Source organism: Pelecanus crispus, chromosome 19, assembly GCF_030463565.1.
Source record: "Pelecanus crispus isolate bPelCri1 chromosome 19, bPelCri1.pri, whole genome shotgun sequence".
NCBI classification, from domain to species: domain Eukaryota; kingdom Metazoa; phylum Chordata; class Aves; order Pelecaniformes; family Pelecanidae; genus Pelecanus; species Pelecanus crispus.
Genome location: NC_134661.1, coordinates 6101566 through 6125755, shown reverse-complemented (window position 1 = coordinate 6125755; position 24190 = coordinate 6101566). Strand labels below are relative to the sequence as shown.

Below are 24190 nucleotides of genomic sequence, written 5' to 3'. Positions count from 1 at the left end.
TTGAAAACCTCTTCCCAAATGCTTTTTAAGTGCATAAAGCCTTTTCTGCCCACAACAGATGTGGGGCTCTATACAGCTTTTCTGAAAGTATCAGATATTGAGACTGAGAGGTGAAACTGTGATATGCTGCACCTTGTGAATTGTAATTTTGGTAAAACCCCACTGGGAAAGATGGATAGCATGAAAGTTGAGCCCATCCATGCTTTACAAAGCAGGTGTCAGGCTCTACGAATGACCACATAAGCAATTAAATGGAAAGCTTGCATTACTAAAATGGAAAGAGTATTATGGGCTGGGAGGAATTAGGACATGCGGGTGAGACTTATGGTTAAGACACTTTCTGTCTATCTCAGCTTCCCCTTTGTAGCAGAGGTTCTCTTGTTCTGAAACAGATAATTTTTAGTAGCCCTCACCACTACATGGCCAATGCATCCAAATCTTATTTGGCACTTGGAAGCTGCCCCCCCGCCCCCCTTTTTTTTTTTCTGTTAGAGTGATCAAAGCAGCAGGGAATACTAGCCAGCCTTTTATGTTGTTTCCCAAGCGTCGTCAGACCTCCCATTGATTTTGTTTCTCTCCAGGTGGAAAAATACAAAGTTAACATTTTATTTGACAATCTGCAACACCTTCCTTGTGTTGGAATAGAATGTAGGTTCTGCACAGTTCTCTCCTGGCTTCCACTCACTTAGGTCATCTGGAAGTGTGAAGGAGACCTTTTTTAAAAGGACAGTAGTCGTAAGCATACTGTGTCCCCAAAAATGGCGCAGGCAGGGTACAAGAGCACATGAATCTGCTAGAATCCAAGGTTAATTTAATTCTTGGCAATCTTCCAGCTGCAGATAAACACCTGAAAATGAAAATATTGGGCATAATTTTGAACTATACTACTGTCAAACTAATATGTTTCACTGCCTTTGGTAGTTATAGTGCTATGTAAGAGAACAGAACGAGACCCAGTCAAGTGCTGTGCTAAATTGTTGGTAAGCAAGTGAAATATTTAGTCTATTGATTTAATTATGCTCAGAACCCTCCTGAGTTCATTTCCTTATGCTGAGCAATGAACCATCACTCGACTCTTTTGCTCATGCTCTGAATTCTTCTGTTTATTGCAGAGCAGATTCTCTGCCCAGATGTTTGCTTAGTGCTTTGCATTTAACTAAATCTTTATTGAAATACCCACCCATAGTGCAACAAACAGACAATAATCCACTCCAGTCCAGTTTTCCTTGTCAGGGTTGTCTACAAAAAACAGTGGTAACACTTCAAAGGAGATATGAGATGTGTCAGATGCACAAAAAGAGCTGCATGTTTAGTCCTTCAAATGGGCCTTGACATGCAAACCTGGGGCCTTGAGACGTATTTTTAGCTGGAAAGGCTATTGACAAGATAATGAAGCGAGCAATAGCCAAATGGAACACAGATAAACATTTTCTGAATTGTTTCATGATTTATTTGGCAACACTGTATACATGATCTTGTGTCTGAGCACAGTATGGCAGGTTATTCATTTTTGGAGCCAGCCAGAGAAGGTATTAGTCAGGTCTGTATTAGTCCATTTAGGCCAGGTACCAGGGACCTGGTACTTACGAGCCACCCAAGCCTGTTACCACCAACACAACTCGCTAAGATGGATCTCGGTAGAAATAACTGATTTTTATTTCCAAGGGCATGAGTTGCAGATGGGTCACTTCAGAGTGTCTCACCCTTGATCAGTTAAAAAAGGGATGCACCCTGGAGGATGCTGAAGGCTAGGGATGAAGCTGAAATGAAGAACCTTTCTCCTGAGTGACTCCCTGTCACGTTCCTATCTGGGATCTTGGACAGTTAAATGAATTTCAGTGCTTTGTTTCCCTGCCCTGGACTTACCACAAAGCAGAGACAAAGAAAGATCACTCCTTTTTTTCACTCTTAGTAACATATTGAGGGAAACTGTGTAATTAGCCAGCAAATAAGGACAGGGCTTATCATCTCTGGTTGTGATAGGGGAACCCTCATTCTGCAATGCACATTAAGCCTCCAGCTGAATGGCTATGCTTGAGGGAGCACAGAGACCTGAACAAATATTACACTACTTACTGCCTTGCATAAATGAGTACTGGTGGTGTTATTAGAGTCAAAGCATCCAAGCTCTGGCTGTTGCCAAGAGAATGGCCGCAGCTGGATTACCTTTCCAGCACCACCTAAATAGCCCTGTGGGGACTGGCAGGTTGTTTTCATAAGAGTGGGACAAACAAAAGCAAGCCAAAAAGAATAAGGAAGTTTGTCTCCTGGTTGTATAAATTTGTAAAGTTCTGAGTTTTCAAGGGGAATCTAGCTGCCAAAGGACTGCAGATCCTCCTTTGCAGGGATTTCTAAGACCACTGAAAAGTGCTTTTGACAGTTCTGTTAAAGCACTTATCCCTGGGCAGGCAAATAACTTTGGAGATCAACCAATTGAGTGACCCTTCCCTCAACTTTCTACAGGGATCCTGGCAGAGCTAAGAATTGGACTTAGATTTCCCTGCCTTTCCTTGCTGATCCACTACTACAGATGGTTATGTAGGCTGGACGTAAATAGAAGGGGAGCTGATTAAATAACTTTCATACGAAGGGTTGTCTGCCTTAGGCGTTAAGAGCACTTTAGCAAAGTGCTTTTCACGGTGATCCATGATGTACTGCAGAACATTATCAATATCACAAAAGCAGCCTTTTCAGTTCTGATGTCAGCTCTGATCATGATTCATTACCAAAGCAGCAACAGACCTGAAATAATAATACTAGCTTTAACACTTTTAAAACTGTATTTTTGAAGGGTTCTGTATCTGAAGTCAATGTACAATGCAGACAACCATGATGAAATATTTAGTCCCTTGCTAAATGGGCATTGATGTCTTATTGTAAAAAGATTTTGATTAGAGTCTAAGCATCCAAGTAGTGTATACAAAGATAAGTCACTTTTTTCTTTTTATTAGCCAAAGTTCCCTATGTATGATAAAAATGTCAGTAGCTGCCTAATGTAATTTGGTCTTCAATATCCAAGCCAGAAACTCACTAATTTGTTAACTAAAATCTAAATTTTTCTTGTTATTCAAGAGTTACTGTTTGCTTTTTGGAGTTACTGCAAATAAGAAAAAGTTTTCTATTGTGTTTCTTTTCAATTTTTTACTATACTGGAGGTGAAAGAAGAAAAGAGAAAAATATTTGCACTGGTAACGCTGATCAATTGATAAGCTTATCACATGTCACTGTGTGAGTAAAGAAACAGTAAATCTTCTGAAACAGTGACAAGTGTGTCATTTGCTGTTGCAGGCAGGTAGTCATGCAAACCCTTAAAGATTAGCACAGTATTTCAAACTGAAAATCGGCCTGATGGGAAATTGTTCAGACTTGTTTGAAAGGATGAAGGTTTAAACTGATCTGAAGTTCATGTGTGTGTGAAGGCCAGTGTTGCTAATACGAAGTTTAGTGATCTGAAACTTGTCACGCTTCAATACTTGCAGTCTTCCAACAGCTGTTTTGCCATTATCTTCCCTCCAATTTCAGCAATGTTTAAATAAAAATGTAGAGGAAGATATATGTTGAAGTTGCTTGGTTTAATTGTTTGGCAATGTCTTGGTATGCTTTCCCTGTCTGATCTTTTACTCAGACCAGCATTTCATGGATGTCATTAAGAAGCAGGTATCTTTAAAAAGACTGTATCTGCATATAGATACTGTATTGACAAAAATCTGGGGATGACAAATATCATGCATAAATGGGATACTGTTGACTGTTGCACTAGATGTTGTGGATATCTGCCAGTTAGGTCCTCCAAAGCACAAACAACTGAAGGCCAGGGTTTATAGGACTACCACCCAACACGGGAGTCTGCTCAGTGTTTTGCCTTGCCTTGGGCAAGGGGTCTTGTGAAGCATGTTCCTGAAGCTCTTCTCAGCCCACGAGTTGGGGTTGGAGCTGCTCCCCAAAAGTAAACAGCAAGATCCCCATTGTCTATGCCTGCTATGTTCAGCACAACTTGGACTCAGCAGGAAAAACTGTATTTTTTCCTAGGTGCAAACCAATTGGCAGAGGGATAACCAGTGTAGAGAGATGAGTGTGTTGACCTTAACAGCAACACTAATGGAGTTGTCAAATCTTCATCCAGAGTCCACTGAAATTGGCAACTTCAAACTTGTCTGTGCAATCTGGACACTTTCAGGCTGAGTTGCAGAGCAGTCTGAAATCAAAGATCATTATGGACTTTCTTCTGTTGTTGCTTGATACTTAGAGCTAGTGGGACTGCTGCATTTGGTACCTTTTCATGTGCTGTTGTGTTATCCAGCCACTTTGAAAGATTACTTAAAAGTCTTCAAGGTTTGTGCTAGGCTTTTGTCAACATTCAACAAATACAGTAAGTGATAACATTGATGGAAAGGACCCTGAGCATATACACACACCATGGATTTGTAAGGCAGCCTGACAAATGCATTGCAATGAGCTAAAATATATTTACACATGGAAACTATTGCAAAGCTTCCTACTGGTTGGGTTAGATTCTTTCTCTTCTTTCTTGACTTCGGATGCTTCATACTGCTCCAGCTTCAGAGAGCAGTTGCAAATCAAGATCCAGAGCCTACTGAGGAACAGCATGTGGCTCTTCTGTGATCCTTGAATTGTATGAGATAAGCCAGAACACAGTGGGCACTGGAGCACACACACTGCTGTTCCTTTTATTTGTTTGAATGGAATTTGGGCATGCAGACCTCGGTGCATTTGCAGCTCGTGACTTAAATAAAAATATAATTGAAACTTGATCCAAAGCAGGCTTCATAGTTTAAGACAACCCTGGTACAAGGAGTTGGGAGACTAGTAAATCCAGGTACTTCCTTTACAAGGATTTTTTTAATTGTTATTATTTCTCAAAATGCTTTTATTTTTAAATGATCATATTTCTTTTGCTTTATGAGGAATTGTACACTGAAGCCAAAAGTGATTTTGCTGTGGTTCATCTGTAATGTTCAGACGTGGTACACACTTGAACAGTGGAAAAGCAGCTGTGCTAGCATTATTTTTATTTCTGGAGGTCAGCTTGGGGGAACCGAAATATGTTCTGCAGACTTTGGGGTTTTTTTCTTTTTTTTTTTTTCTTTTTTTTTTTTCTTTTTTCTCTTTTTTTTTTTTTTTTTTTTTTTTTTGGTTACTCTGCTTACACCGGAAACTCTGAATAGGTATATTTGTCAGCTTTTACAGTAAATTTCTTCTTTCCCATCCCCCAAACCTGGAGCCTGAAACTGCCATCCTTCCCCACCCTAATTCTGCAAGGAGGTCCTTTGAAATCAATGTGATGACTCAGGGATAAGATACTACCCAAGAGGTACAGATCTGCCTCTCATACAGTCTATAGCAGAGCTCATATTTGCTTTGGCGGAGCTGATGTTTTCACACAGCATAAAGAACAGCAGCAATGTCTGACTCTGAAAGAGCTTTTCAGTAAAGTACAAATAAATAATTTCCAAATGTAAATAAATCTCTTATAAGACCAAGAAAGCACCTTTGGGATGGTCTTTATTTCAGACCTCCTGTCTACTATTCAGCCTCTTTTCAGAGTTCTCAGTACAGCTCATACCACAGCACTTGGTAGCACTGTCTATTGTTTGCACTCAGATAAATTAATAGCAATGAAATTTAAAAAGCAAAATGTGAACTGTATTAAAAGCCCTTGCAGATGCTTGTATGTGGAATTAAAGTGACCTTCATTCTCTTCGTAAACTGCATTTCCAAAACCACGGAATTCATGAGAATGCAACTAACCCAATCTAAAGTCCCACAAAGTGAGTCCACAGAAAGCAAACGTAGATCAGGCAAAGGCTGAAAAATCATCTTTTCTTCAGCTACTATTTTAAAGCAAAGTATTTTCCCAATATGCGTAAAGGTAACAAAGACAACAGTCCAACACATAAGTGTAGTGCTGTCTGGTAGCAAAAGTATTTGTAATGGCCAATCAAGATTTCATGATTAAATGGTACATAGTGAGTCAGAAAAAGTCAATGGTAGAGCAAAGTTGAAAGGAAAGTAGTATTTCATTTTTTTAAAAGAAATTAAAGCAGAGATGTTTATTCTGTTCAATATTTTTTGAGGCTGACTTACAGTGTCCATATTTAGACTCAGTCTCCCCCCACACACCCCAAAAGGGGTAAGAGGAACATTTCAGTGTGCATATAATTGCATGTATCTGGGATAGATGATCAGACGTCAAAGGATTCATCTTGTTCTGTGATGTGAAGCACAGAATGTACATCTGAATAAATGCTTCCCGGGTGGAATAATATTCCAAGTTTAAGATTTGAGCTGGGTATCCACCTGTACTTTATAAAACCAAGGCCAGTTGTGATCTTTAGAAATGGAAACTTACCGATTAGCGTATTTACAAATCAAAGTGCAGTAAAAAGGGGCAGGTAGTCACTACTGCTATTAGTGACTTTACAAATATCGGGCCTCCCTGAGCTTTGATATCCTATGGTTTCCTTCTGCTATCAATTGCCTCCAAATCCCTCATGTAAAATATGGGCTGAAAATACCGGCTTCTGAAGAACTGTGCTTCCTCTACTTTCACTTGTCACAAGGCTTTGTGATAGGCCTTTTTAGCTGGCTGTAAGCTTTACTTTTCAAAATGGATCAGAGTTTATGGTATAAGCTCTGAGATTTGTTGTCAATATAACTGTCCGCAAAGCTGTGTCACGTCCCAGCTCACCAAGTTGTAAACCTGGTGGCCAGGCTATGAGCAAAGCTCTGTTTGGCACAGAAACGTGACTCTGGTCCAGGATGGCACGTAAGTATACCTGCCTGTTCTCAAAAGTGATGACGTACGCATATCAAACTAGTGATAAGTTAAATGGCTTTCCAAATGAGGATACTTTTCTAATTTGGCTTCCATTTATAGCTTGCGTCTAAGTGCTGAATATAACATATTTCTCTTGAATATCTAATCTCTACTTTTTTATATATCTACCTTGCCAGCAATTATGTCGTAGACTAGATATCTACTAACCAATTTGTATTATATGCCTGTTTGATATACTCAGTCTGATTTGTCCTTCAGGTGGGTGTAAATTGCTGCGCTGCACATCAGTGGCACTGAAGCAGCATAAAGCAGATACACACAAGTGAAGTCAGGAGGAATAAAATAAACACGCTATTTTTGTCATAAGCCTAAAGAAAACAGAATTTCAGGGTCAGGGATTAAGGAGAAAAAAAAATAGAACATCGCAGTTAACATGCTGAAACCTTATTGACGGCAGCAGAATGAAAGTTTTAGTCTAGAGACAGTTTGAGGAAAGCCAATGTTTGTTTGTTGCCTCTCTCTATTTTTGTTTTTTGTCCACCTTGGTTGGTAGTAGTTGGTAAGTTTTGAAGAGGGATGCCCTTTTTCACCTCCCTTCAGAGTGTGTGGCTCACCACTACTACTCTTATTTCACATGTGTATAAAATATATCCCCATAGGGAGATGGAGATCTGTTGCTAGCCATTGCTTTTAGGAATGGAGTATTATCCTCTGCGTAACAGCAGCAACCTGTTTACTCTTGTACTACATCCCCCCTGGTTTTCATAAATGCCTAGAGCAATATGCCTATTTATTCAACAAAACGTGCTCGTTACACCCTGTGCCTGGTAGGACAGGGCTTCTGCAGACCATAAAAACACCTGCCAGCGTGGCAGGGAAAGCGCCAGCCCTGGCTTCCAGACCATCCCGGCTGCAAGGCCTGCACAAGCTCTCATGCTGTGAATTATGTATGAATGCTCTTTTGCAAAAAAAAGAAAGGGGCTGAGTTTCTCGGTATTACCGTGTCTACTTGACAGCTGGAGGGAATTGCAAGCATACTTATTTCAGGTTAGGTTGTCCTCATGATCCATCTGTGTGATCCCAGCATCCAAGCAGCAGAGGTAGAAAGAAGGCCTATGCCATCTGACATCACGTATGGGGCAAAAGACATCGTTAGCTAAGGAAGAAAATGTTTATGAGTCCCGAGTCCAGCCACGTTGACTAGTACAGCCTGCAGACAAGCAGGCTGCCATGGGGATTTTGGCTCTGTGCAAATGGCAGGAAAGGAAAGTAAATGTCGCCTGCAATTTTTTTTCCTCAGCTTCTGCTCCAGAACAGCAGCCACAGCCTCGCCCCTATCAAGGTGTCCGTGTCAAAGAGCCAGTGAAGGAGCTATTGAAAAGGAAACGGGGAAATGTTCATAATGCCAGTGCAACAGCAGCTACAGCGGTAAGAGAAAAAACAAACACAGGCGGAAAATTCTTCCTGAGTAGCTAAATGATTGACCAGCCCTGGCACCAGCTGGCAATACTTTGGCAACGAAAGAAATCTTTGCATCTCTAAAGCATTTTGAAGGCAACACAGCCTCTTGTTACCTGGAGATACCATTAAATATATCTTTACTTTAGGTGGAGTACCTTTAGAATGCTGAGCACCTTCAGTCGCCATTGACTTAATGGAAGGGTGGAAGGGTGAAAGTGCTTTGCGCTTGTCAGGCTCTAACTCCTAGAAAGTGGCTTGGAAGTTAAGCAGCTTGTTGAAGAGCACAAAAAGAGATCAACCAGAGCCATCCTTGGCTATCTGCTTCTTAGTTTCATCCTACCTCTATTTGTCCTCCCAGGTGGAAATAGATTGACTGGCTCCTCTCTGAAGAGGAGTTCCCTCTGCAACACAAGGTTTAAATACCATTTTTTGGCCCCCTTGAGCTGAAGGGACACATGGACTTTGGCTAGGCCCGTGAACAGGGATGGGGTTATGTGTACTGGCTGCCAGGTTCAGTTGTCCTGGGCCTTCTGTAGAGGCAGGTGGGAACATTCAGGTACTGACATTAAAGTAGTAGCTGATAATCAGCTGATAATAGCTAATATGCAATGTCCCTCAGTGCTTCTCAAAGGGGATTGAATTTAATGCTTATGGTCTTAATCCCTGGATATTTTTCTTCTCTCTTCTAGGTTGTTTTGCCCCATCAGCCACTTCCTTCTTATTCACCAATGGGTAATGTTTCCCTGACTTCCTAAGTGTTTGTCAGCCTTGCTGCAGGGAAGGCTATGCTGAACTGCGCTTTAATCCTCTCCTGTTTTTTAGGCCAGCCTTGCATTGATATGGATGTTGCTGCCTCTGGATTGCCTGTCACAGATGAAGGAGCACTCTGTTCTGGCTGGATCTCTCAGCCCTCTCCCACATCCTTACAGCCTTTAACTCAGTGGACCACTTACCCTGATTATGTGTCCCACGAAGCAGTCAGCTGTCCATACACAGCAGATATGTATGTTCAGCCTGTGTGTCCCAGTTACACACTGGTTGGACCTTCATCTGTTCTGACTTATACTTCTCAACCGCTCATCACCAATTTTGCAGTAAGTCAAAAATACCTAGGTATAAATGACAGCACATTCCCCACCTTCTAGCAAGGACCATGGGGAGTGCTGGATGTAATTAGTATAATTTATTTAATTACTATAATGTTGTGTGTCTTTGCATCCATGCCACGTAGTTGTTCTAGCACTGGCCCTGTCTGCACTGTGCTGGTCATTAGTATGGTTTGAGCAGGACAAAAAGTTGTGGTTGCACTGAAATCAAGCATACTTCACTGCCATTTCCCTAGCTTTCTGCACTCCTCCAGACTTTCCACGTTATTAACACATACACTGTTCTTCGCTGTTGTCCTGGGCAATGAGTCATCTCTCATCGAGTCAGCAGCAGGGCTGACATTGCCCTGAGTTTGTTCAAGTCCATGAACAGTTATTTACAGTAGAATACTGTTTGCAGCTCAAGGATAATAATAGGAAATGTTACACATTTACTGTTGTCATCACTTCCAACTTCAGGAGCTGTTCTTCGGCTTGGATCTGGAATACCTGAGGAAGCAGGATTAAAGTAGTTCACTGGGTGGATGCACATTATAGTCAATAAATTCTGTTGTCCGGACAAGTACTTAGGACACGGTCCCACCAGGGATCTGGGCAGTAACCAGGGGATTCTTCACTATTTAATTCCAAACTTTAAAAAGAAAAAAAAAAAAAAAGAGTGAATGGGATTCCAGGAAACACATCTACCAGGTGAAGCAGGAAGAATGACTTGGCAATAAATTTCTCAAAAATTGCTATTTAAAGATGGAAGAGCAAGGCCAAAATAGCATGTAAACATGGCAGAATATTTGGTTTCAGGCTGGACAAAATAAGTTTGGCTGGCCCACGATGATTTGTTCTTCCTTAGAGGAGAAGGGCAGAGAACTCTGTTTCAACTGAACTCAAGCAGCTTATTTTCCTTTTAACGTTTCGGTTCAGCTGCTGAAACGGACACTCCAAATCAGCACGGGACCATGCCTGCATCCTGTGGCCTTCACTGGTGAGGAAGGGCTATCCTTTCAAATGTGGCTCTGCCTTGGCTGCCAGGGGCTGCTCAGGATGGACTGTTGCAGAGGCCAGAATAAACTGCCTTCAGCCTTGTGGCAGCAAAGTTGTGCCCATGCATTCAACTTGCAAGAGAGACTGTCAAAGGCGGCAGTTTTCAGCACAGGGTGTAACTGTCTCATGGGCTTACAGAGGGTGGGAGTGGGAACAGAAAGCTAGAGGGAACTTGACATGAGTGTGAGCTACTGGCAGCAAGCACCTGGGACACCCACAGCCACCGCTCTCATGGGAGCCAGCGTGGGAAAACTGTCACACTCAGTATAACGCTTCACCCAGAGAGACAGGAAAAGGGATGTTAAAAGTGAGACTGAGCATCCTTAGTCTGTTTTGTGTCCTCCCCCTGCCCCACCTGGCCAATTGTTTTATTTTGTTTTATTTCTCTTCTATTTTAACAGCCCCGAAGCACCACCCCTGCTGTAGTGCCTCAGCTCGAGGTGACGGATCAGCAGCCACCTCTTACATACTTTCCGTGGGCACAGCCACTCTCTGCACTGCCAGCCTCCACTTTGCAGTACCAGCCAGCTTCTTCCACGCTTTCCGGGCCACAGTTTGTACCCTTGCCCATCTCTATTCCTGAGCCAGCCCCGCAGGAGCTGGAGGATGCCAGACGAGTCATCGGCACGCTGCCCATTGAGAAGCTGCTTCTAGAAGATGAAGACAATGATACGTATGTTTTAAACCATGCTCTCTCTGTTGAAGGGCTTTAAGTTGCACATCTGGGGCCTGGTCCTCGCCTACTCAATACTCCACCTGGCACCACAGTGAGTTTTGAGTACAGAGGAAAAGCAGGCTGGGGGGGGGTGGGGGTGGGAACTTTACTTGTGATTTTAGTGTCCACCTCTAGCACACCATGACTTGTGTGTTGTGTGAAACTTGCTTTGTCCTGGGGCCCGGCACAAGATTTCTCTGCTGTTACAGTTCCTGCTACCTCTCCCAGGCAGGCTTTTGATACTGCATAGTTCTTGTGCGCAGCATCAGCACGAGGTGACTTTCATCCTCAGACATAGGGCATGGTCTCAAATTGTCATACTATAGTGCAGCCATGGCCAACTGTACTGTTTGGTGAGGGTACATTTGCCTCTAAATATTGGCAAGACCTAGTTCAGTAGGACTGCTTTCCATAGCTCAGTGTAAATGCCTTGTGTGTGTGTCTTTGCCCTGTCCATGGAGGAACCTCTACCTGATCTAGGCCACTGTTTATAGTGTTTTAACACTTTTGGGGCCTAAGTTGACATTTTTCTTTCCTAAATTGAACTGCTCCTTTGGAAAATAGGAAAATGTAAAGTGTAATTTTGTTCTACTGGTGCAGGTAGGTGCATTAGCCTGAAGACAAAAGAAATCAATACAGCTGAACTAAATGCCCATGCAGTCAGACATCCCTATTTACAGAGCAATGCAAAGTAGCCTAGACGAGACATTTGAGTTCACACAAAGGTGTAACTTGGAGGTCTCACCTTGTCTGCTATTGGAAGACAGCCATGTAGGTGTGGGACAGTGGTTTGGAGTCATGGTCTTTCAGCTGCAGAATGGTTTTGGACTCTCAAATATCCACCTTCGAGATGGGGGGCTGATTTTGTGGCTGGCTGGTAATGCTGCATGTTCTACCAATGGACAGATCCTGGTCCCACTGAAGTCATCGGGAGTTTTGCCTGAGTCAGGATTGCAAGACATGACCCTATATCAGGAGATCATTGAGAAGACAGGGTCTTCCAAAATCTGGACTTCAGTCTACCAAGGAATTCATGGCATTACTATTAGCTGGCAATACTTTCATTTGTTCTGTAGCATTTGAGTGTGAAGTCGGTGATGTCGTGCTGAGCCAGGGAACCTCAGTGACCTCTCTTGTGCCTTACTGCTATGGAAAGTTTCTCTGTGCTGTAGTCTCCCAGGCCCACAGGTGCACACATTTTCTTTATAGCTTTCTGATTTTCTTTCCTGGAGAATGAGTAGCTTTACTTTTTCCTCTGATGCAACTGTAAATATTACTGTTGATGTTCAGGAGTGCCATGCCACAGGCAAATATATTTGCAGGAGGTATATCCCCTTCTAACTCTGTTTATTGTTTTCTTAATAAACAAGGGACTCTTGGCTGGTGAACACAATTTCTCTGGGTTTTTCTGCTTTCTAAAGCCCAGGATCCTTGGTTGATTTTATTATTTGCAAGACTAACTGCAAAATAATTTATTGCACTGTGTATTACCTGGTGTCAAGTTGCCACCCAGGCAATTTTTCAAGTGACCTTACAGTTTATGCCTGAGTGAGGTTTGCAAGCTCAGGTTGAAAGTCTTGAGGACTTTCAAAGCATATTTTGTTATTTAATATTGACAATCTGGAAGACATAAGCAATAGATCATGTAAGTGATCATAAAGTCGTTTGCAAATAGCAGTAGTTCAGGTGCATTGAAATTAGTGGCTTACATTTGCAGAAAAACCCAGCAAAGAAATTAATTAGAAGGAGCTTAGTTCACCACTGCTTACTCCAGTTTTATAAGTACAGAGACATTCAGTAGGTAAAACTGGGATAATGCAGTTGTGAATCAAGCCTGTGGTTGCTAAGATTGCTTTTAAATTTCTTTCACTCCAATGTATGTAAATTCTGTGTGTGAATATAAAACAACGATGAACTGTTTCAGAATTTCTTTCTGGGTTGTTCTGGCTAGAAAAAGACAAAATCTTTTTCAATAAAGATCTACAGTAACTTTCATATGCCTAGAGTGTTTTATTTCCTATCCAAAAGGGTAACCCAGCATTGGTTTAGCAATCAATTAGTTCAATAATATACGTACAGACTAGAACCACAGATTAGCTGTTAGACTTTCTGCTAATTTTTCACATTAAGGCAGCCTAAGGAGGAACTCCATGATCTAAATATGGCCTGGAGGCACTGTTTACTCAAGCAGTCCTGACTCACAGAAGTAGTCTTGCAGTTCAGATGTTAGTTCAATCGCTATTATCCTCTGTTGACATCCCTGGGGATGTGTGGGTGTGCTGCCACAGCTAATGCTGAGCTTGACTGAAGATCAGACTAGCCATAAAGTTGCATTTCTAATTCCTGAAATCGCAAGGTGTGGCTCTGGGGTACAAAATTACCTGAGGAAAGAAATGACTGCCTACCACCTTCTAACTAAAAAGTATCGAATGTTGCTGTCTGGAGTGAAACAAACACCCATAGGCTGGTACAACTGCCTGTAGGATGGTCTCCTCCTGTGCAAAGGGGAATTGCAAAGCTACCTGTGCATGCCTGGCACCCTTGCAAACAGGACCTGGGGAAATGGAAGTGGCGAGTAGCTCTGTGTAATTCTCTCCAGCTCCAGCCACAGAGCCAGGCAACCAAAGTGAAGCAGTGAAGTGTTTTCCCTGTCGCTAAGGGCCACATCACCAGCAAGCCCATAAGTGCTATGGGTTGTGACAACTCTCTCTTATCAACAAGATAAGGACTTGAGGTCCCTCTCACCAGTAATTTTGATAAAGAAGTAGAGCTTAACAGGCTGTTTACAAATACACCATTTAGAAGAGGCTGTTTATTACCCTGGATGGTAAGATATCACCAATGCATACAAGGCCATATCACCCCAACAAGTGATACATATGTACGATATGGTACATACACGATATGGCCCCAACACTAGGCTTTGTGAAGGACTTGGATACCTCCCAGCACAAGGGCGAATCTCACATGAAAGAAAGTGCTGAAGTGGAAAGGAGACAGCATGTCAAAGTTCAGGAGTGCTGAGGGTTCTTGAAAGCCGCAGTTACTTTGAGGTAGGAAGCCCTTTCCATGGGAGCGGGTACTTTCAAGGTCAAGCCCTTTGGGGCTTATGGCATGGTTTAGTGGAACAGTGGGTATAAAACTCCCAAAGTGGCTATGCTACCCTGTAAAACTGTTTACTCCCAGGGTGGTTCATGGCCAAGCAGTGATCAGTGTCTTTATTTACTGTCTTAGAATTCTACATATTTATGCAGCTAAAGGTATGAGGGCGTATACATTGGCAGCTGCAGAGCGCATGAAATTGCTGCGAAGACTTGATGCCAAGGAACACAGAGGAAAGGTAATACAGACCACTTTCTCCTGCAAACAGCGGTGTTTGGGATGGGCATGGGCTTTGCATAACTGAGAGCAACTGATGCCCTGAAAAATCCAGCTCTGTCTCTCTGTTACTGCAAAGGAAGCCTTGGACATTGATATGCCTTGTTCAGGTGCCTCTGGCAGGATCCTAAAATTAGGTGGGATGAGAATGAGCTTTTTTCTCTCTTCAGCCCATGGTTCATAGGGTGATCTAAGACAAGACTGGTCAAAGAAAATATGTGTATGTTGGCAGTAGTCTCTGAGGCCAAATGCTCCCCATCTCACGATGCCACGGGTCCTAATATGTGGGATTCAAAATCTGTCTGTGAGCTGTCTTTGGTTTGTGCACCACAATCCTTGGGATTCTAGATACCAGACTGCCTTTCCCCATTCCTTGTTTTATGATAGTATCTGCTTCTAGACTCTCATATTTTATCTGCTCTGCTGCTATTTTCAGACTCCTCTGCTGGTGGCCGTCACTGCCAGGCAGCCAGCTATTGTCTATGATTTGATCCAGACAGGAGCAGATGTCAATGCTGTAGACAACAAAGGGCAGTCAGCTTTACATCTTGCTGCAACATATGGGTATGCCCAAGTTCTTCAGGTAGGAAAAGCTTTTATGGTTTTAATTGCTAGTTATATAAACCTACAATAAAGTTTCAGTACTGGTGTTTTTAAATAACTGTCTCGGAAGGCAAGATGTCAGTAAGTAATGAAGACTGACCAAAGTCTCCTTTTCCATTGTGTTAGGAATTGACTTTCCAGGTTATTCCTCTTTTAGGACTATACTTGCAGCTAACATCAGCCTCCTGTAACAGAGGAAATGATTTTAGTGTATCTGTGGGGAAAAGAAATTCTGCAGATTGTAGCTCTAAATCTGCTGATGGCAGGCCTGGCAGAGTGGACTTGCTCTGGCTTGAGCCCCCAGTGTTGTACTGATGGCTGCGTTGAAGGGGGTTCCCCAGAAGCTGCAGGCAGCTTTGGGGTGTGAGGAAAGGGAGCAACAATACCAGTGTGAAGCCCCCTCCTGGATGTTAGTGTCATCCAGATGGGAGCCATAAATTTTGTCCAGACTCAAGCCAGCTGAAGAGAGAGCAGATGTTGACCCTGCAGACAGAGCCAGCACAGCCACAGCCTTCAAAATGAGACACTTTTTTCAGATTTTATGCCAAACCAAGATGCATCGAGAAGATTTTTCCAGGATGTGAGAGAAACTAGACAATCCTGTATGGCCAGAATCTACTAGATCTTTCATGACTTATATGACCAGATATCCAGATATTTGCTTCCCTATTTCTTCACAGATCTTTCTGTAGACAGGGTCTACATCTAAGTTGTGTGCCAGCTAGACACTAACAGCCCTGAAGAGCAAATTAGCACGTTAGAAAAGACACTGTGGGAATTTTTTGGAAGGGATTATATAGCAGAGATAAGCATACTGGAACGTGTCTCTTAAATGCTTAGCTATTGCCATGAAATGGAATCAATAAAACATGCCTTCCTTGATTCATCTCAGGACTGAGTATGGGCAGCTCCAGTGCAGAGTTTCATTGCAGCAGGATGGCTGCTGATGAGTTTACCCGCGGGCAGGGCACAGTGTCCTCTGAGGATGAGGGATGTGTCAGTGGAAGTGCCAGGGGGTACCTGGCATGCTGGCTGTCCATCTCCAGTATTCATTACCTCTGCCCTGCACACGCCCTGGGTTACGTCATGAGCAGGCAGTTAATGTGTAACATTGCGAGTTCTTTGGAAAACAGGTGTTTCGTTCAGTGGGGAAAAGTGTTTTACATCCTCACGATTCCAACAAAGCCTCCAAGATTGCCTTGGGGTGGTTTGTGTTTTGTCTTTTGTTTTGGCTTTGGTTTTCCCCCCCTTGACATAAAAAAGGAAAACGCACACAGGCTTTCTTCTTGGTGCGGTCAAGGCCAAGAAATGCTTTATGGTTTGGTTGGTTGGTTGTTTATTTTAATTGTTTTTTCTAATGGCTTAAACATCTAATCTCTAATCATCAGGCAGCTCAGAGCTACTTGTCAATATTTGATCTGTATATATTATATTATTGTTATGAAAAGAGAGCACAAGCCCTAACCATTCTGGATAATCTTTCAGCATAAGGATTCTGTCCTGCACCTTATCTAACCTGGTGGGGTTCTGGATGAGCCACTGCACTGCAAAAATTCTCAGCCAAGATACTGTGATGTGAACAACTTGCTTTATTCAATCAAGAGAAAAAAATGCATTATATAATAATATAGACAAGGAGCTACTTGGCTGCATCACATCAAATCTATAATTTTCTTAGGCTAAAGAATTTTAGAGCTTTTACTCTCTGCTAAATCCAAGCAATGCTCATCTCCAGACCACTGTTTCATGCCATTTATAGGCTCTGCATCCTCATTGCTGCAGCCATTGCAACAAGCTGTGGTTTTCACCTATCACACTGCTGCACAGCTGCTGCACATTAAAAACAAAAAGTAAATAAATCCATTCTGACAATTTCCAGTGTCAGCAAACTTTTAGGTAATAAAGTTTGGCTGTACATGTCAAGGAGAAGAGATTTTCATTTATCCTTGCCAAGAATAACTCAGAATAAATATGAAATGGTGTTATTGGTGCCTTTGCGTAATCCAGGGTGAAAGTGAGGAGGCTAGCACTCTTGAACTGGGGCAGTGACTTAATTTTACTGTTCTGAACTGAGACTCTAATAGGATACTATACTTACGTGGGGTTTAGGAAACTAGGGAACATGATCATCTTGTGTAACCCTGAATGTCCCTGTTAGGAAATAGATTCACAGCACTGAAATCTGGTATCAAATAAGGGTTTAGTTTGTAGTTAAATGATAATTATTTGATTGTTTGTTTCTAAATTTTGTTAGTTTTGACTGATTTTGGCTTGGACAGTATTCTGCTGAACTAAAATTTCCCATTTCTCTGTTGCTTCTAGGTTATACTGTCACTAGGTTTCCCTCTTGATTTAGAAATGAAGGATTTTGAAGGTAAAACCCTTTGTACAAATATTTTATAGTGGTATTAAGAAAAAATGAAAAACTTTATTGGCAATTTTACTGGCTGATGCTCACTGGTATTTGATGGTATGCTAGGAGGCCAGAGAGGCCTCAGAAACCGCCTGGGGGAGAGTTGTTGCTGTGCGCTCAGATCCCACAGAATTCAATGGTGCTGGTGATTCAATGGCAATTCAATGCACAACTGGAACTGAGCACATGCTGGAGTGCCCCATGAAGTGTTTATACAGCCAGTATGGTACTTTTGAAACCAGAGAGGGCTTATGCCTTAACAACACGTGCAGAGATGCATACGCTCTCCCCACCAGCCCTTGCTTCCTCTCTGTGCATCAATAGCTTCATTGGGACTGTTGACTTCCTCCTGTACTTGGTTTTCCAGGCCATACCCCACTCCACTGTGCTGTTCTGGCCCACAATGCCCTGCTCCGAGAGCAGGGTTGCCAGACGTTGACGGAAGAGCAGCAGAAAGATCTTCAGCAGCAGAGCGAAGAGCTGGAGTCCTGTATCCACCTCCTGGTGCAGACAGGAGCCTCCATCTACAGCCGGGTAAGGGATCAGCTCAGTTATCTGTATGCTGTTTGGCTGTATGGGAACTCTCCCCTGCCCTGCCTGACATCTGTGCTATGCTCAAACTATAGAATTGGAGCAGGAATGAACTACTGACAGAAGGACCAAGCCTGTTCCCTTTTCAAGTGACTGGTTGCAAAGTTAGTTGCTGCCTTTTGGAGTTACTTTCTTGCAGCCTGGAGCAAACACAGAACAGTAAGAGGGCCAGCTGAAGGGAAGGAGGTGCTCCGCCTTAACTGTAGAGATGGCCTGGACTTTTCTCCGATGGGTTTATATAATATCTTCAGGTTGTTCTGCAGAACATTTCTTATTTTGTTTGGTTTTCTGGTTTTAAATAGGATGTGAAAAGCAACAAGACAGTTCTTCATTACACAGTCCAGGATGGGAACATCTCCCTGCTCAGATACTTCTTGGAGCTGAATGCTTTCAAGTCCAAGGACTTTGTAAACAACAAGGTGAGTCAGGCCGTGAGTGGACAGGATTTGTGTGTACATCCATGGACAGAGGAGATGCTGAGAGCAGTGTGAGAGCTCTGCTGTGGTGGGAGGCTGCATGCAGACAGAGGCATCAGGACATCTGTGGAGTCCTGCAGAAACCAGTTATTCTCTTCCCACGCATGTTTTTTTCTGGAGGGAAAGAGCAACAGTTTGTGAATCTGAACTTTTTTTTTAATCTGAAACTGCATTTTCCAGTAAATAGACACCTCACCCGGAAAGCAGTGCCTGGCTTGAACTCTGAGTTGTATCGTGAAACACAGGCCCCTCTCCCAGCAGGCAGAAGCTGACAGAGTGAGAGAGAGAGATAACCCGGGAAGAGGAAGGACGTGGGAAGCGGTTACTTGAGGAGGAACATGAACTTTATTACATTAAGCTGAAGATTGAGAAAACGGATCTGCAATGATGCAATGGTTTGCTGTTGGAAGCAACGTAATACTGAAAGACAGCAGTTTAGGGCAGGCACGTATCAAGTAATCTCTCCTGTCAAACATGCCACCCATAGAAGGATAAAGCTCCTATTTCAGTTAAGGGAGATGGTAACTCTTTCTGCCTTAAATGTTATTTGCAAGTCTTCTGGCTCTGTTTGTGCCTGGGTACAAACTGGTTATTGTGATGACTGCCTGCAAGTTTAAGCCTGGAGAATCAAAATATTTGCAGGGCCTACCAAACCCTAACAGCTGCCAGGAGCAATAACAGAAGACAGACACATGCTTCATGCAGTGAACCAGTGGCTGACATTGCCAGGCAGGTGAAGCATGGGGAAACCAGCTCTTTGAAGCAAGGCAGCATCCTTGCTCAGCATGCGGGAGCATCGGCACTGTGGCAAGTAGACCACCTCTGATGCTGAGGGCTTGAGACCCTGCTTTAGGCACTCTGTACAACCCTGCTTACCGAGCTGAAGTTTTGCTAACATTGGTTCCTCAGCGCAGGGTTTCTGGAGGCACAGCCATTCCTAGGTTGCATAAAGCAAGCTAGAAACCTTCCGAGTACTGCTGTTGTGTCACTAATCCCTTTGCTGGCCCATACTTCACCTCAGAGCAGATACCAAGCAGTGACACTATCTTGCAGATGTATCAGTTTCACCCATCCTCCTAAGCAAAAATCCTGACATTCCTGTGCCTTAGCTGAGAAATTGCTCTAGACCATCAGTCAGAGCTTTGGCTCTTGACTAGCTGCCCCCTCTCAGAAGGACTAAGTGGGTGATTCTGGGTGCTTCTGCAGAAGGGTACCCTTGAGCAGGAAAGGACAGAGGGAGGGGAGGACAAGGCTAGGGCTCTCTGTTTTGAGAGGGTCAGCGCATTAGCTTTTCATTTCAACAGCTTCAGTCTCTTAGCATTGCTTGTACTCCCTAAAGTATCCCCATGCTTGTGTCCATCAGAAAGGAATTGAATGTTTTTAATCAAAACAGTTGCTCACTTGGGAAGCAGATACTGGGCAGCTTCATAGATTTTTCCCCTACAGATTTCTGTTGGACTGGAGGAAACATGTTTTGCTTTGCGCATGTGGGTAATAACACTGAGTTTCTGCCTTTTTGTACAGTGAAGGGCTTTACACTGCCTTTTCACTGCATTCTTTCTATATCTTTTAAGACCTATTAAGCAGGTGATAGCTTGTCCATGGGAGTCTGCTGTTGTCTCTTGATCACAATCCTGTGAGAGCTTCCTACTGTGATAGGATCACTTGGAGTCTTCAGTCTTATTGGTGAGCTGTCTGGGGCAGTGAGCAATATGACAGCAAGGTTGTCTGATACCCATCCTGGCTTTTCCAAGTATGAAGAAGACAAGAAAACAGGAATGCTGGAGTTCATGTTTTGGCTTCCCTGGCTCACCCACTACTTGCTGTGGTTGTCTCATTCCAAATCCATTTCCTTGTGGGTTTCACAATAAGAAAAGCGTTGAGGCCTTTGAGGTATTTTTCACCTGAAAGATTCCTAGAGACTGCATATTGGTGCTCTGGACCATTGTCTCGCATAAGCCCTATTAAAATCAGTGGGAGGCTTCAAGATCAGGCGTTGTCGGATTGCCTTGTTTTCTTAGCCCTATGCCCAGATTTGGAAGCTATGAAGTGTTCCTGCCACAGGGATGCAGCAAACAAATGCAGATGTTTCCGTTTTAATGAGAAGCCCTGTAAAGAGCTTGTAACTATCCCTAGACTCCATGGGATGGTAAAATTGACAAGGACCTGTTTGTTCAGGGCTTGTAAAAAATGCCTTGTCTGAGAATAGCTGTTAAGACTTTGCTATTTTCTTTTGTGCTTCGAAGTTCCTTATGTCTCAGTGGTAAACAGGACCTGAAAGTCATATGCATTCCTTTGAACAACTGGAATAGTAATGCAAGTTGCGATTTGTGTCCAACTATTCCAAGTTCATGACTAATGTATGACTGTTTCCGAGAGCAAAAATAGACAGCTGCCTAAATGAGACTTCTTGCAGACTAAAAATACCTTGCTTTATGCATTTGCTTATTAGGTTTTTCTCATTTAAAACCGTTACCAGTCATACCTGACTAGGCAGGGGCACCGATTTCTACACGGTCTGGTGGTACCAGAGCTTTTCTGCAACAAAATGCGGCGCGCTCCGTCCCGCGCCCCCCTGTGGCTTCCCGACAACGTCCGTGTGTCCTGCCTGGGCGAGCCCTGCTAGGCGAGAGCCAGAGCCGGTGTCGGCTGCAGTGGGCCCTCGACCTCTGGACTCCGCTCAATGGCAGCGCCATGGAAGTGAAGCCAAGCACTGCCTTCAGCCCTCTGGGCAGAAGCAAGGAGAAGGTTTGGAGCCTGGCACGACTTGTTTCGTCTGCTGCAGGGCCAAGCCACCGGCAGCCCCGTTTGGTCCACGGTACACAAAGTCACCGAGGGACATGGGCTGCTGGACCTCTGGCTCAGCTGGACCACCAGGACAGCTTGGTACCTTTCAAAGCACCTCTTTTTAATGCCATGAGTTTTGTGACCTGGGAGGACTTGCACAGTCAAAGACTCCTGGTATCCAAGAGATCATTCTGAGCCTTGTGTATAACCTATGCACTATTGGGTCTGGCTTTCGCTTGTGTCAAGGTCTCTTTGCAACTTTCTGGCACTTGCAAGTGATTGTAAAGGGAGTAATGGAGATGTGTGGAGCACAAATGGGTCTGCTATTGCTGTTCCTTGCACGGCCCATGTGTGATGGGTAACACAGCATAATGTGTTTTGAGTCCCTTAGACTGACTTAAATGTTTCCCAGTGAAATAGTTCCTTTTGTTTCTCCTGGATAAATATGCATGTTACATGGCCTCTCTCCTCCTCTTTTTCAAGTAACTCATCAGGTCTCTGCTTACATGAGGGTACAGTTTAGCAGGGGGTTGCAGAGTGAGTAGGAATGTTGCTGATACAGGACTATTTGTTAGCTGTACCTAAAGCATCAAAGCCCCCCAATTTGTAGTGCTCTATCAGAGAGAAGAATCTAAATCCACAAATCTCCTGCATGAGCAGCCATACATGGGAGAAACAGGCAGGGATTCTCCCTCACCTCCCGGTAAATAACTGTGTGAATTTTCTTCAGCTCCTGTTTCACAAGTCTCCATTTCCAGGGCAATTCTGAGTAGGTGGCACAACTTATCAGGAAGTTTCTCTTCCCCCACCCCCCCACCCCCTTCTTCTTTTTCTTCTTCCACTGCATTAGGCACATGGCAACACAGCTTTGCATATGGCAGCTGCATTGCCTCGTGACAAGAACCAGAAAGAAATCGTCCAGTTGCTTCTTGACCACGGGGCAGACCCGAGCATCCGAAACTTAGACAACGATCAGCCAATCCACATGGCTCCTTCTGGAAAAGCTGGGGATCAGGTACATGATCCACATTGCTGCTGCTTCTTAACACATCTGTGCACAACACAGCTGTGTGTCATTACCAGGGCAATAGTGAGGACAAGTCATATGACATGGGTCTGACATTGCAGTGGTGTGGGCTTGGGGGTTCCCCACTTCACTAAATCCATAGCTGAGGAGCAGAAAGCAGGCATTAGCTGGTACTCCAAATACATCTGGGGAGGTATCAAAGTGTAGTTCTTTCATAGTAGCAGCAAATCTCAAGGGATGATTGGGTTTTGTGCCTACAGGTATGAAAAGGCTCCTGGAGCTCATTGTAGTCTCTGATATGTTTTTATGTGTATTTAGTTACACATATACATGTATATAAGTGTGTGTATGTATGTATTGGGGTGTCTGCATGCATAGTTTCAGACAGGACGTTATGAACTTCTACATTTTTTGGCAGGTTAGGCATTTGCTGAAGAAAGGGAAAGTTGCATCTGCATTCATTTCCTGCCGTCGAAATGCCAGATCCTAGGTTGTCTGCAATTTCTGGAATGGTTTCAACTTCAGCTTGCTGATTGCACAAGGCCTCTTAGAAAAACTGTGAGGATGGTTAACCAACACGTCCCTCTTCCTAGAGTCTTTAAACCAGGGGGGATGATAGTGTTTCTCAACCTGCAGACCACAAGTAGCATGTAAGATATCAGAAGATGAGCTTTCAAATGGTTGAAAACTTTATTTTGTTAACAAAGAATACTAATAAACCTCAAGCATTGCTTGCAAGCAAGGAGGCGAGCAAAGCAAATGGCTGTTACAGAAATAAGCAGATGTCTGAAGTACAGCCAACCTTTGATTTGGTGGCAACTGAAACCCACGGTGGTGACGGAACACAAGATGGTAGTGTGGCTATAAAAGGTTGAGAAATACTGCTCTAAGACATACTCGAACTGTGCCTCTTGTTAGGTCCTGTACAGAGGTACTTGTTGCAATGATGAAGCCTTTGTGATGTGCAGTTACCTCCATTGTTCCCGCTAGCCTGGGAATGCAGGAACCTGAGGGGAGGGATAAGACTGGATGGAAGAGGTCAAGTCAGCCTGAGGAGTCATCCGTGGCTGTATTTCACCTGAGAGAAAGGACATCCGAACTCAAGAGCTCCAAGTGAGGGTTCCTGCAAACCGCTGCTACCCTATTTCTTAGTGCTTTGTGGAACAAAGCTGAAGCAGCTGTCCATTGCCACAGTCTCTCACCCCACCTCAAGAAAAGAAAACAGACACTTGTAAGAGCAAGTACATGGGGCAGGTTCTCAGCACTGCAGGTTTGTGTGGCTCCTGAGTGCTTCCCAGTGAAGGGATTCCTCTTTGAGACATCTGATCCAGTCCAAGTCTCCAGCTCGGATGGCAAATAGCGGCTCTGGAAGCACCTCGGAGTGGGGAGCTGAACCCTCGCCTGAGCTAATGCCTGTGTAGGAGACAGAGGCTTCCTTTGGGTCTTCAACAGCTTTTAGGCATGGACAGGGTAGAAAACCTTTGAGCCATGTGGGCCTGTACAGAGCAGGGTCAGGGTGCAACGTGGTAAGTGTTCTCCTATTCCCATTCTTATCTAAGGGGGCGTTTTAACATATTCTTATTCTTTCTGTGAAATGATTTGTGAATTGCTGTGCAATCAACTGGCAACAGTGTCTCTGCTGGTCAATAGGATTGAAGGTAGATGCCTGAAGGGAGTGAAAGCCATGTTTTGACAACCCTTTCACAGAGCGCGTCTCATCTTCAGTACACGTTCTGAATTATAGTTCACTGACTTCTCAATGTTGCACAAGTTATTTTTTCTAACAGGACTGAGCA

At 43.6% G+C, this 24190-nt stretch overlaps 2 protein-coding genes across 2 annotated transcripts; both read left to right on the top strand.

The window, feature by feature from the left end:
• Positions 1-529: 529 nt before the first annotated feature.
• POU2AF1 (POU class 2 homeobox associating factor 1) lies at positions 530-11117 on the top strand. Its single transcript, XM_009493814.1, has 5 exons — positions 530-545; positions 8100-8227; positions 8950-8992; positions 9083-9354; positions 10806-11117. The coding sequence occupies exons 1-5, from the start codon at positions 530-532 to the stop codon at positions 11115-11117; spliced, it is 771 nt and encodes a 256-aa protein (XP_009492089.1).
• On the top strand, positions 11049-22884 carry NFKBID (NFKB inhibitor delta). The gene is made up of 8 exons (XM_009493815.2): positions 11049-11077; positions 14354-14459; positions 14934-15080; positions 17423-17474; positions 17881-18047; positions 18407-18523; positions 22218-22382; positions 22813-22884. Exons 2-8 carry the CDS (start codon positions 14382-14384, stop codon positions 22882-22884), a joined length of 798 nt encoding a protein of 265 aa, XP_009492090.2. The 5' UTR covers positions 11049-11077; positions 14354-14381.
• The last annotated feature ends 1306 nt before the right edge of the window (positions 22885-24190 follow it).